Source organism: Natator depressus, chromosome 7, assembly GCF_965152275.1.
Source record: "Natator depressus isolate rNatDep1 chromosome 7, rNatDep2.hap1, whole genome shotgun sequence".
Taxonomy (NCBI): Eukaryota; Metazoa; Chordata; order Testudines; family Cheloniidae; genus Natator; species Natator depressus.
The window spans coordinates 93,136,816-93,151,528 of NC_134240.1; the positions used below are offsets into that span (position 1 = coordinate 93,136,816).

General features: G+C 42.0%; 1 protein-coding gene across 1 annotated transcript in view; it reads right to left on the reverse strand.

Annotated features, from left to right (window-relative positions):
* Positions 1 to 295: 295 nt before the first annotated feature.
* Positions 296 to 14,713, reverse strand: part of MARCHF5 (membrane associated ring-CH-type finger 5) — a 76,361-nt gene continuing 61,943 nt past the window's right edge. Inside the window, exons 3-6 of the mRNA XM_074959095.1 lie at positions 12,688 to 12,818; positions 7,877 to 8,060; positions 7,236 to 7,402; positions 296 to 1,720 (exon numbers count right to left, since the gene is read on the reverse strand). Of these exons, the coding sequence (XP_074815196.1) occupies positions 1,604 to 1,720; positions 7,236 to 7,402; positions 7,877 to 8,060; positions 12,688 to 12,818 (599 nt within the window). The 3' untranslated portion in view covers positions 296 to 1,603. The remainder of the gene's footprint in view (positions 1,721 to 7,235; positions 7,403 to 7,876; positions 8,061 to 12,687; positions 12,819 to 14,713) is intronic.

Consider the following 14,713-nt stretch of genomic DNA (forward strand, 5'->3'; position numbering starts at 1 on the left):
AGCAGATTTACAAGATTATAGTAATTTATCAATAATTTTAGCAAGAATCTCAAATCAGCTATGCATGTATAATTTTCAACAACTGTAGTTTCTGAATACTTGTTGGCCATCGTATATACTTTTTATACATTTCTAAAATATTACATTCTCAATATTTAAGGTAACACATAAAAAAAGGTACCACATTTTTAAGTGTCACTAACATACATTATTGCAATCAGACATGAAGTCCACTCTATAGTTGCTTCATTTGTGGTGAAAAGCAACATTTACTTACCAATACTTCACTATGAGGAATGCTTACCCTTCTCCATGCATTTGACATACTATCATGAATAATAAAAAAAAAGGAAACAACTTTAAGAATCAGAACTTTAAAAAAAAAAATCATTCAACTGTTATGCACAGAGAACTGCAATTACTGTAAATCCAGGCTAAGTCTTGCATTAATATGAAATGGCCACATTGTTTGTCAAACAGGACTCAGAATTAACACTAACATTGTAATTAGTAATTGCTAATTTCAATTGAAAAATGTGGATTTATGAACAAGTAAAATTACTGACTAAGTGCTAGCGTCTACCTTTTTTGCCATGACACTAAAAACTGCATTTTTACAATAGGCTTTTACTGTTGCAATCAATTATCTTAATTTATTCGAGAATTAAGTTTTATCCTTTAGTCTGTGTATTGACCGACGAGAATCAAGTTACCTTCTCATTGTCCAATGCTCGCTAGTCTCTACTATAATTTATTTGAGTAGTTAATTGCATAATCACAAAGGAACTCTCAAAATACAATCTACTATTACTAAACAGCTGTTCTAATTACAAAAATAAGTGATTGAAATTCACTTTCCCAAATAATTTCTCTAGAGGTGGATGTAATAATAATAGTTACAAGACAGCAAAGGAGCCATGACATAGCAATACTAGACACTGCAGACAATACAATTAGATAGTAGCAAAATTAGCTGGAAGCCATGTACTAGCTCATACTCTAGGTGGTCAAAGTTGGCTTATGTGGACCCTTTAGAAAAGGATCAGTCTTCTGCTGGTCTATCCAATGTTTTGTGTACATTTTAGGCCTCTTATTTTACATCTATTGCAGAGCTTCAGCTGCGAACAAGGGAATCCTTATTGGCTAAAATCCAAGAAAAATTTCTCCTTGGCAATAACCTACTCAAACAAAATTTCTTAAAAAAAAAAAATCCCTCTGTGGTATCCTTAGTGTTGAATTGGATGGTCTGTGTATGCAAATATTGTGCAGATACTTTATTAAGTGTACAAAAAATGGATTTGGATACAGTCTGTGCATTGATGAGTAACTGCACAATTTCATTTTTTTTAATTCAGCATATGTGGTATGATTCAGATGCCTGCCTCTCATAAAGGAAATATACAAAAATGAAAACAAATCACATTCTTAGGTTCAGTGATTACTGAGCGGATTTACCCTGCCACAAGAAAGTGCTTTATTATATTTGAAGAAAAAATAGGAGCAGCCACTTATCACAATTCTCCACTACTGTGCAATAACGATGGAATCTATACATCAAGAGAATCTGGTAGATGAGACTGTATGACAGCTGGAGATCACAGCCTTATGCTCCTTCTTGCTCAGGGTAATTTAAAATTTTGCGGTGAGCTTGACGTAAATATTGCTGCTGTTTGAAGTAAACTTTAAAAGCTCCTTTTATAGCAACAAAAGCAATTCCACCCTGAAATAAAGAGAAATTTTTAAGACTTACAGAACAAGTTCAGTATCACATCTTATCATAGTTTTCTTCTTAGTTGTAAAAAAGGTCAAAAAATAATCAAGAAATATTTCCTTTGAAGTTAAGCTAATTAGGGCAATTACGAATGAACACATGAGGCAAATTTTCTGTCACAATAGAATACTACAGATGTTCATGTTACATAAAGATTACATGCTGGGTTTATAAATAATTTTGGAAACTTTTATTCACTTATGAGTTTTGACAAAAAATGAAAACCCATCATATTAAATAACAAAAATGAGATTTTCCCAGAATATATAATAAACACACTAATTAGCAGTCCCACTAAAAACTAATCAGAACTTGAAAAATCCACTTTTTAGGGGCATTTAGGGAACTTCCTCTGGCAAATACAGAAGGGATCAAAAACCATCAATTTCTGTAAAACTTAAGTTTTCATTAAAGATATGGCTTTAGTCCTCATGCTTGTAAAAACCCTTCCAACACATGAACAGATCTCAAGTGATCTTCTCTAGGTCTTTTCCACACAGGGGGTTTAGTCCACACTAACTCGAGTTATTCTGGTGTGAAAATGCCTGCATACATAAGATGCAATTCGTTAGAGCGCACTAACTTTGCATTTAATGCAAGCCTTGGAGTCCTCTTTCAAACCATACTGAGTTCAATGTGAATTGAGTTAGGGCCATGCACTGCTTTGACAGTCCTCAAACTGCTCTCCCCCACTCCTTTGCAGATGTCTTTTGTGGAGATAGGTTTCAGCGTGGTAGCCATGTTAGTCTGTATCAGAAAAACGAGGAGTACTTCTAGCACTTAGAGACTAACAAATTTATTTGGGCATAAGCTTTTGTGGGCTAAAACCCACTTCATCAGATGCATGGAGTGGAAAAAAACAGACAGGTATATATCTCTTTATCTGAGTGCTCTCCACTGCTCTAGGGTCAAATTGACTGGATGCCCCCGCCAACCTTTTAAAAACTGGCATGGGGCCAGGACCAAGGCCAAGGCTGAGGCGGGGAGCAGAGCTACATCCGGCTGCGGGCCCAGCTGCTGCCTCCACCCTCTGGCCATGGCTTCGTCCCAGGCCCCACTCCGGACTCCAGACCCATCCCCAGCTCCAGCCCCCACCTCCTTAACTCCTGTCCGCGTTCCCCCCGGCAGCCGTAGCCTCACTCCTGGCCCTGGCTCTGGGGGAGAGGGGCGGGGACAAGAGTAAGGGGGGCATGACCCTCAAAAGTTTGGAGATCACCGCTTTAAAGATCAGTTTCATTATTGTTTTAATTAAAGCTTTATTTATGGGTGTTATGTAACAAGCTGTTTAATAATACAGTCCATTAAAAATTAATTCATAGAGAGTCCACAATGCATGATACATACAAAAAAAAGTAAATTTTGCATGTCCTAAGATACAATAAGGAGTTCCACAACGTGCCACTTCTACCCACCCATCAAAGAGCCTGCAATTCTCACACTCCATTCTGCTCACTCCTGCCTACGATAACAGCTAGATGTACAGCTGCACTTTGTCAGGCCTGAGACTCAAAGTAAGAGCAGTATGCAACCCTGACAGTACTGCCTCGCCGTTTCCATATTCTAGAGCAGGGGTGGCCAACCTGAACCTGAGAAGGAGCCAGAATTTACCAATGAGCATTGCCAAAGTGCCACAGTAATACACCAGCAGCCCCCCGTCAGCTCCTCCCCTAACCCCTAGTGTCTCCTACCCGCCAGCAGCACCGCCAATCAGCACCTAACTCTCCATCCCTGTGCCTCCTGCCTGCCGCGATCAGCAGTTTTGTCATGTGCAGGAGGCTCGGGGTGGGGGAGGAGGAGCAAGGGTGTGGCAGACTCAGGGGAAGGAGTGGAGTGGGGCTGGGGCATAGCCAGGGGTTGAGCACATTGGAAAGTTGGCGCCTGTAGCTCCGGAGTCGGCGCCTATGCAAGGAGCCGCATATTAACCTCTGAAGAGCCGCATGTAGATCCAGAACCACAGGCTGGCCACCTCTGTTCTAAGTGCTGGCTGTTCAAAAAGTTGGAGCAAGTCTCTGCACCTCAGCCTCCCACCAGCCATTAATGCTTTTTCCCTTACTCTCAGAAATATTGTGCAAAATACAACATGCAGCTATCTTCTTGGGCAAGGTTTTTCTTACAACTTCCAACCTAGCCCATAAACTGCACCATCTTCCTTTCAGATGCATGCTCCACTGTCATTCTGCAACTTGAGGGGATAATTAAACAGTTCTGTCCTTCTGTCCCAGAAGCCAGTGAATGCCTTCATTAACCAGGGAAGCGGATAAGCCAGGTCTCCCAGGATAATGTCCACAGTGGGGGAAAATGTCCTTTATTCCTTAAGGTAAACAAAGCTCAGTTCTGAAAGATCCTAGCATCGTGGACCTTTCCAGACTATCCTGCGTTTATTACTGTAAACCTGACATGGTGGTCAACCAGCCCTTGGTGCACCATGGAGCAATACCCTTTCAGTTTATAAACACTGAGAGGCCTGGTGGAGGGAGCAAACGATAGGCACATGGATCCCATGAACTGCCCCTATACAGTTTGGGAACCCCATGTGTGAAAAGCCATCGATCTCCTGAGCATTACCACCAACCTTTATAACCTGGTGCAACAGTACCTTATGCATGGCACCACATACTTGCATGACAACAGCCTCAACAGTCCATCTCCCTACACCAAAATTGGGTTGACTATGAACAAGCAACCTTTACAGGTGACCAACTTACAGATGGCAATGGCGACCAGCTTCTCCATGGGTACAGGGCACTGTATGTTGTGTGATAGACCCAAGCCAGTTGGGTACAGCAGAGTAGTAGAAGGCAGATATACTGGCCATTGGATAAGCAGTTTTCTGTTCCCTGACTGACCAGAGCAGGGGCTGCTCCAGGCTAGGGTGGACACATGACTTCAATTTGCCTGCAAAGAGTCAGTTGAACCCGTTAGGCTAATGAGAACACCTGACTCCAATTTAAGGCCCCATTGGCTTAAAAGGGCTCACTCCAGTCAGACCGAGGAGAGCCCAGGAGCCAGAGGAGAGGAAGTACGGCTAAAGGGCTGGGTAATGAAGACACCCTCAAGCCACTGGAAAGGGAGCCCAAAGGTAAGGGTGAAGAACACGTTAAGAGAGAGAAGAGGGGGAGCTGTGGGGAAGTGGCCCAAGGAAATGTAGCAACTCTGGCAGGGAAAGGTTGGCTGCCAGTAGCTGTTGCCATTAGGGTCCCTGGGCTGGAACCCGGAGTAGAGGGCGGACCCGGGTTCCCCCCAACCAGCCACTATAGAAACACCTCCTGGGAGGGGAAGACAGGCCCCTGTCAAGACAGGAGGCTAAACTGTTCTGGAATAAGCCCGTAGGGACAACAGAGACAGAGTTCTCTCACCAACCTCCTTGCTGGCTTATGATGAAAAGGGCTCAGTAAACTGTACCCTGGCCCCAGAGAGAGAAGGGCTATGTGGAGGATCACAGTAAGCCTCTGAGGCTGACAAACAGCCTGGAAACGCGGGACTCACGGGGACAAGGCTGCAGCTCTGGGGCTAGTTCAGCACAGATTTAAAAAAAAAAAAAAAATCTTCAGTATCCTGAAATTCTCTCCCTATTCCTGGTCATCCCAGATCTGCAGAACAATCCTTTCCCAGGGATTGGTGCTGGGCTCCCAAGCCCAGCAATGGCGCTGCACTGTGTAAAGCTGCTCCAGGAACAGCTCATGTAGTAGTAGTTCAGTGTCCTCCTCTCCTTCCTCCGCTATTGCTGAAGCTACAGTTGTCCCATCGTCTGCTCAGTGGTGTGGTAGGTGAAGTCCAAAATTGAAGCCACTTGGCTTCAAGAGCTCAAAATAAAGCCTAAGCAGCTTCCGTGTGTTTGTGGTTGTCAGCATAGTGGCACAGAGCATTGCTAGGTCCACGATGGCCAACAGCAATTTGAAAATGGCACTAGCCCCCGACAAAGAGACAAAGCGTAGGATGGAGAGAGTGGAATCATGGGACTGGTTTTTTAATCTGACCTCAAGCCACAGAATTTTACTGGCTTCCACCTGACTTCTGCTATGCATCCCACAACATGAGGTGAGACAAATCCCAGAATGAACACTGCTCAACAGCAAAGACACAGGACCACGGCATGCCCTCCCATGCCACGCACTTCCTACACAGCAGTTAACTGCTATGGGTGCACAATAATGCAAATTGAAAGAGGGCACAGCCATGTGCACATGATTAGTATGGCTTATATATAGTACACCAAATAGCGCATGTCCACTCAGTGTGAGCTAAACCCCCCATGAAGACAAAGTCTCAGTCTGCTCTAGTGGCTCTGCTGCTGTTGGTCATAGCTTTACCACACCGAAGTAGCAGCACAAAAATTGACAAGGCTTTGAAGTGACTTTACTGTTGGTATTGAGAAGGATAGTGGCTGGTGTGGCAGAGAAACCAGTGAAACAGACAAGCATATCAGTTTCATTAACAGCTGCTTTTGGGGAGGTCATGAGCAGAAGCAGCAGGCACTTGAGTTATTCATAAGGGAGGATCCCTCAGCTCCCTGCTCTCCCTCCCGCAGCAGCAGTCAGCAAGCTTTGGGTGGGGGAAGAGATTATTCTCTCTCTTGTTCGGACACCAAAGCAGTAAGGGAGTCCAATTTATACACTTACTATTCAGAAACAAAAGAGGCACATTCCTGTGACCAGACCCTATACACTGGGCCTTTCACCAGGGCTTTTCCCCTGGAAGTCACTGGTGGGTCCCCTCCCCATCATCTCCCACATCACCCTCTGTCTACTTTATTTAGAGCTTTGACTTGTAGGTTTTTTTTGTTTGTCTGTTTTTAAGTCCTGTCTAGGATTCTGGGTCCAGATTAATTTACCATTTTAGATTAAATTACATTGGTGATTCCAGCCCACTATCTAGACCAGGGGTTCTCAAACTTCATTGCACCATGATCCCCTTCTGTCAACAAAAACTACTACATGACCCCACGAGGGGGGGACCTGAAGCCTGAGCCCCGCTGCCCCGGGTGCGGGGACATGGGGGGACAAAGCCTGAGCCCCACCACCCAGCGCAGGAGGGCCCAAAGCCCCACTGCTCCATGGAGGGGGGGAGCCAAAGCCAAAGCCCAAGGACTTCAACCCCAGGTGGGAGGCCTGTAACCTGAGCCCCACCACCCAGGGCTGAAGCCCTTCAGCTTCGGCTCCAGCCCACGGCAGTGGAGCTCAGGCTTCAACTACAGCCCTAGCAAGTCTAACACCAGCTCTGGCAACCCCATAAAACGGGGTCGCAACCCACTTTCAAGTCCCAACCCACAGTTTGAGAACTGCTGCTCTAGACAAGGCATCTTGAAAATACTCATCCTATGAAAAAGCACATCAGTCAACTACCATTCTAAATTCTACTTCCATGTATGTTCTTTTTACCTTCTGCTCACACAGAATATTTACTACAACTCCATATACCATTATTATTGCCATTTCTGAAAAACATTCTTCTTAAATCATCTTACCAGGATTGTCCTTTGTAAATTAGAATTAACACTGCTGAACATCAGCTTGCCAACTATGGTGGCAATGGTTGGAAAGACAAGAGCTCCACACAGAATACGAGTAGCAGAGACGTGATCTGCTAGTGGGTTGGCCTCAGCTGGAATACGAGGAACAGGACATCCAATTCCTAGAGAAAAATCATATTGCCAACTAACAAACTAAAGAAGACTTAACTTTGTTTTCATTATGAATCTAGCCTTTCAAATCTAATTAGTTTTCTACAATCTAATAATTTTATTATAAAGCATCCCTCTCTCCAGTAAAGTATTCTATTTCTATTAAATGAGGAAATTATTTTTAAGCATCAACTTTTAGCTTCTCACACTAAAATTTCATTTATAGTTCTTTTATTTTAATATTTTCACTACAATGGAGCATAGAGGCCTCAGAGTTCAGGGCCCTATTGGGCTAGGCACTGTACAATCACACAGTAAGAGACAGTCCCTGCCTTTAAGATCATATAATCAAAATAAACTAGACAAAGGGTCAGAGGGAAAGGAGCATTATTATCCCCATTACAGATAGGGAAACTGCCCTCGATACCCCACCTCACCTGGGCAGAGCACGGACTTCATATTTCATTTAGATTTAATTGCATTACCTGGAAATATACTATTCAGAATTTGCAGTTTGTTAGAATATTTGCGCCACAGTCTGAGCACATAGTCTTCCCAGCGAATCATCTTGCCCAGTATCAGCATGACTGGGATGGTAGGAAGTCCAATCAAAAGAAATAAAGGATCAGCTCTCTCCATGACATCAAGACCTTCTTTATGACCTACAACCTGTGAAATGTTCAAAAAGTTTTAGCGTCAGATGGTTATTGTGCAGTGGACATACTTTAAGCGTCTAGTTCTGAAAGATTTTACTGGTTTGCATCGAACTATCTAGGCATCTAAATTTTAAAATAATCCTATTACAAATTTTGCCTGAAGCTTAAATCTCTCATGTGGTGCCCTTCACTGCTTATCATATTTGCTGTTGGTGAGTTACCAGTTCCAGTTCTTGCCTGACTCATCTTGCATTAGTGAGTCATTACATAATTAACTCCTTCTTACCCAGAAAGGGGTAGATGTGCTTCTCCATATATTTACTCCTAGTGATGTTTATATAGAAATAACGTAAAGTCTCTGAGATATTTTAAAGCTACCTTATAGTACAATAGCATGTTTTCTAAAATCCCCAGAAGCCACACAACTTTGGAAAGATTAATTTTAATTCTGGGATTTAAAATTGCTCAGCCGGTATGATTTAAGAATACAAATCAAAAGCTGAATTTTCTGATTAATGGCCTGAGATACTATTTAGAAGTAGAGCATGAGAGAGGGCGCACTAGTGATGTGTATTCCTTCTCTGTGCAACATAAAAAAAAAATCTATTTTCCCACTATGACAACACCAGTTGCACATGCAGCTTCTCATGTAAATGAGCATTTTTTAAAACTAAGGTTAACATCTGATACCATGCAACAAAAACAGCAATTATACTTCTAATTCTGTATGCTACATACTAATCTAAAATAAAAGATTTACCTTTATTTGGAGTTGGTAATTTTATTACTGACAGTTTAAAATAATTTCTTAGTGCAACAATAAAATCTGATTTTTTGCAGTGTCAAAACTACAATTAAGGTCACACTTAAGCCTCATGGTAAAAAGTGACTAGTAGTATATTTTTAGCAACATGTCACAAGCCAACTGTCCCTATTTAAGAGTATCTAATGTCCTGCATTTTATCTGGTGTGGGTCAAGACCAGCCAAGCCAACTGTCAGACTAAGTGCTCTCGTCTTGTTTCAACAAGAAAAAGACTTGAAATGCTCTATTCATTCAAAAGGCTCAAATCTCTACTCAGATTTAAATACTTGTTAAGATACAGGCACATGTTCAAAAATACACAATTTTGTAGACAGTCTTGAGAGTAGACTTTTGATAGGTTGAGAACTGAGACACATTAAATTTTGAAAATTGTACCTGTCCTCTAGGTCTTGTGTGGCAAAACTGACCAAGGCTCCTACCAACACTGATGCACCTCTAGAAAGAATGAACTTTTGCATGACCTTCAAAGGATAGTCCAAGCAGAGCGCAAAAGCGAGAAATGTAACAAGCACTGGTTGTCTTAGACACCAGCTGTCCTAATATGTTTGTATCAAAACAAATAAGCAGCATAGGCTTTATTTGGTACAACACAGAGAACAGACTGTTTAAGATCACTTAAAAAAACAAAAACAGAAATAGAGCTTCAGTAGAATGGGTGTGATGGCAGGTAGGAAAATATTGTGACGATAACTAGCCACAGTGTGGCTCTCAACAGCACTTCTAGAAGTTTTTTTTTTCAGTTAAGTATGAAAGTCTACTTTATTCTTCCAAAATTTTTGAAGGGTGCATCAGTCACCACAGCCTGTAATACTGATATTAGCTGTAGTTACTGCGGCCCAAAAAATTCTAAATGAGTAAATTAATTCTTAGAGCATCAAAGACATGCATGCAGAATTTGTCTTCAGCTTTGTGACCAACCTCCTCCCAACTGAGAGTTAACTAGAAGACTCTTATCCTGCTCCTCAACTTCCTCTCCCACCCCAAGGATCCAGCCTCTGATTCTCTCTCTTCTGGTTCACTATGTCCCTTCCCCTTGGGGCTACAATAGTTTCAGAAGTGCCTACCTGCTTTATTTCTTACTGGCCCAGCAATCCAGTGAAGTAGCACTATTTGCTCCATATAGATTCCCACCCAGCTGTAGTTGAATATCTGCAACGCAGGGCTTGTCTACACTACCTGCCCGGATCGGCGGGCAGCGATCAATACAGCAGGGGTCGATTTATCACGTCTAGTATAGATGCGATAAATTGACCGCTGAGCGCTCTCCCGTCGACTCCAGTACTCCACCGGAACGAGGAGCGCAAGCGGAGTTGACAGGAGAGCGTCAGCTGTCGACTTACCACAGTGAAGATATCACGGTAAGTAGATCTAAGTACGTCGACTTCAGCTACGCTATTCACGTAGCTGAAGTTGCGTATCTTAGATCGACCTTGCATGGTAGTGTAGACAAGCCCTAACTTAGGCCTGGTCTACACTACAAACTTGGATCAGTACAGCTATGTCTCTCAAGGATGCAAAAAATCCACATCTCTGAGACACATAGCTATACAGACCTAATTCCTGGTGTAGACAGCACTAGGTCCACAGAAGAATTCTGTCGACCTAACTACTGCCTCTTGGGGAGGTGGAGTACCTACACTGACAGGAGAAGCCCTCCCGTTGACATAGGTTGTGTCTACACTGAAGCGCTGCAGCGTTTTAAGTGTAGACTTACTCTTAGTGCTTCTCTCCTCTGGCCCTCAGACAGAGGGAGAGGGATCTGACACTTAACAGGAGAGAGGTTACACTATCCATAACCAAGTGGCGCCTAGGAAGAGGAAAAGGGAGTGAGTGTGAATTCACTCTTCATACAATTCTAGACTGCCTCACCTTATAGCGAACAAAAACCTCACTGCTCCCCCAGCATAGTGCCCCCAACCTGCCATTCTCCCAATCAAGGACCACAATATATCTTAAGAAATTAGCCAGTTCAGATTAAACACCTGGGATTTAGCCAATGTTTTAAGGATTAGACTCATACGTCATTCAGATTTAGGACTACCACTATGCTGTAGCTGTTTCTGCTGGGTTTATGCAGCCCCTTTACAATGGCAGAGCTATCATCAAAGGGATCCAAAATTAGGGCCCGAATCTGCCATTTACTGTATGCAAATAATATCTTCCATCCTGAAAGGCCTTACAAGCATACACAGGAATGACAACAAAGTTGTTCCACCTCCTGAGGTGGAGCACAGTAAAGATTTTAAAAGTACACAGCAACTCTACAAAAAACAGTTCAGGCCAGGAAGAAACTATAATAGTTAATGTGGCTAGTTAAATACTTAAGACTCACTTAGACTCCCTAACTTGCCAACTTCATTTAAAAATTATATGTTTATGCTGTGCAATATATTCGGTAGCAGCTACCATAAATAAATTTCTGAATCCTCTCTTAGTAAATAAAGATTGAAGTAAATCAAAACAAATGATCGAGCTCAATCACAAATTGTGGGCTTGATGTAGGAGTTACTGGGTAAAATTATTTGGCTTGTATTAAGTCAGACAAGGTGATCATAATGGCCCTTCTGGCTGTAAATTCCATGGAAGAGCTCATTTTGGTCTTGTCTAACGCAGATCATTTTTAGAAAAACTTTCCACCAATTCAGTTGAATTGGGGTAGATCATGTGGGAAAACTTGCATAGGCAAGATTAGCAGCCTCCAGCATTTTTGCTAAAGTGCCGGTTTGCAGGAATGACAGATAGAAAAGAAACAGCTTTTCACTTTTAACTGAGTACGCTTGATGTGGAGTCACTGGGAGAAAGTAAACATGGAACCCCTCAATATGCTAGGAGTTTTTTTTTGTTTTGTTTTGTTTTACATGAAGTGCAATTCTGCTATGGAAAGTGGATTTAAGTTCCCTTCGTACAACAAAGGCAATGGTAAAGCAGGATTTTCCACCTTGTCTTACCACGAGGCCTCAATAGTAAAGAGGAAGGATTCCATAAGTAAATATGAAGTTTTGTTTTCATGTCTGTTCAATCAATAGCCCCTTTATAGATTTCCAACTATTACCAATTTTGTAGGTGACACTTTTTCTCTAGGAAATAGACTGAGGTCAAGGACAACTTATTTCACAATGGGAAAACAGCCATTAGCAATAACAGCTTTCAGTCACTATTAACCATGCACTGGATTTGAGCAGGCAACTGGAAAGGCTCGATATTCTGTTACTAACCCTATAAACCATCCAATGCTTCAGTTTTTCAGTGCTCTGATTTTTTTTTAAAATTACTTTGGACCCAAACCCAACAATTAAAAATAAAAGATTCACATTGTAAGTTCCATCACCATTAGAAAAGTTTGAACAAAACCAACATGGCCAAGTCTGGACATAAATAGAATACATGGCCAGACCATCTTAAGGACCTAGCCAAAGACTGAGGTGGGTAGTGCTGAATCTGCAAGGAGACCGCATCCCTGTGGTCTTGTCAACATGATGATGATGGAAATGGTCAAAGTTCTCTTCATGCAAGTTAAAATAGGAGATAGTTGGAATCCCTGTTGTACACATCAGTATCAGGCTACTGTTTTAGAATCTTCTACCAACGGTGCTTTTACAGTCCTTTCATATGTCAAGAAATCATTGCCTCTGAACTAAAGAATAGATGACACTAGTTACTCTGTGTCACACTCAGCTGGATGTATGTTTCTAAAGCTGTGGCTGTTTCAGCTCTAAACTATCACCAGTTTTAAAATACAAAAGGAAAAAATTCAGCTAAGAGAATTTTAAGAAAATTTCAAAAGTAGTAACACGTAAGAAAAAAGTGAATTTGAACCTGCATCACTGTCACAGCTCCGTAGGTGACAGCTGTCCAGTAGATAGAGCCCACCATTATTCCTGCTGCAGCAAATGGACATGCCTTTGAGATCAGTCGATCTGCAAGGTCCAAGACATAAACAACTGGACCTACAATAGAAAGGAGAAGGATGTTTCAAAAAGGATATTGTAATAAAAAAGCAACAATTGTATATTATTGAGTAAACTGCTTAATTTAGCAGACTTTAGAGTCACAATCAGAGTTTAAGGCCAGGGTGGGCCCACCAGAAAATCTAGTCTGACCCCCTCTATATCACAGGCCACTAAATGCCACCCCCACCACAAGTCAAACAACCAGAATTAGACCAAAGTATTACAGGCCTCAGGAGACTATTGTGCGCCACAGATAGAGAACAGGAGGGACTGAGGTGCACCAATCCCCGAGGCCCCTGAAATGAACTGATTTAGTGAGATATACCCAGATGATCCTAGCAAGTGACCCTGCCCCATGCCACAGAAGGCTAAAAAGCCCTAGGTCCCTGTCAATTTGACGTGGGGGGAAATTTCTTCCCAACCCTGAACATGGTGATCAGTTAGACCCTGAGCATGTGAAAAAGTCAGACTCAAAACACATCAGGTATTCTTTAAAAAGGAGGAAATTTCAGTCAAGGGGGCAATAGCTCTAATAGTATTAACAGAAACTCTGGTTACAATACTGTGTACACAGACCATACACAACTTTACCTGATACCTCATCTGATAATCAGACGTAACATGTTTTATTTGATTCCAATAAAGTGTTACATGGTCTTCTGTATGTGCACAAGCAACAATTTTTAATGACCTAGCCCTCCCATTGTACAGCTACATCTGCCATTTCTGGGAGCTTGGGATTTTTTTTTAAAATGTACTTAGCATTTCAGAGGAAGAAAACTACCGTAGATACAATTTAAATAGTGTTTCAAACTCTGATCTCAGACTGCTTCTATTTCAATTTGAGAGGACCATTAGAAAGACATTGTCAATTTGAAGTCTCCTTACTAATGGAAAATGGCATACTTGTTAGAAATGACTCCAAGATTGGAGAAACACCTTTTTCCCCCCTGCACTTTATTTTGTGCCTCTAACAGCACTGTGTGAATAAGCAGTTTCACTGTTTTGTTGATGGTCAACTCTATTTCCAGACTGATGCACCGCATGACGATATTGTTCCCCAGCACTGTTCGATGTGTGGGGGTGCTCATGTGCACTTTCTTCCCCCTGCAAGAGTTTGTATACCAGGAAGAGCCACAACAAAGCTGAAACAAACCTAAGAATATGTCCATATTACCATAAAAGGCCTGCGGGGTGGCATGGGTCAGCAGACTTGGGCTCATGGGGCTCAGGCTACAGGGCTACAAAATTGCAGAGTTGACATTCAGTCTCAGGCTGGAGTCACGAGGGGGAGGGTGCCAGAGCCCGGACACTATCCCAAGCCTGAACAGCTACACTGCAATTCTAAAGGCTTGCAATCCAAGCCTGAGTCAGCTGATCTGGGGCAGTCATGGCTGTGCCATAGGTCTTATCACAACGTAGACATACCCAAAGAGGCCATAGACAGGTGTGTGCACAGACAGAAAGGAGAAGAGTTTCTGAGAATATCTGGTGTTGCTTTCAGACTCACCATGTTTGGAATGAACTAGGACTAGATTTACATTTTACATATTTTAAAAAGCACTTAAAAGGACCTTCCCAAATAAATCACTCTGCTTTTAACACACTAAATAAAGATTATGTATGCTGTAATTACTCTTCAAATACTACTGAATGTAGTCAATTTGCCTTTGGTGTAATATTTTTAACAGTAGTATCTGCATGAGGTTTGAAGACTAATTCTGCTCTTAAAAATTCTATTGAAATACACCGGGAGCACTCATATCAATGTATATTGTAAAATCTTCTAGAAATTTCTAGATGAAGAATGCCAATAATCAAGTCTTTGAAATCTGGTTTTACTATGCAGCAGATCATACCAAGATGAAATTTTCCTAATTGCTCAATAGGTA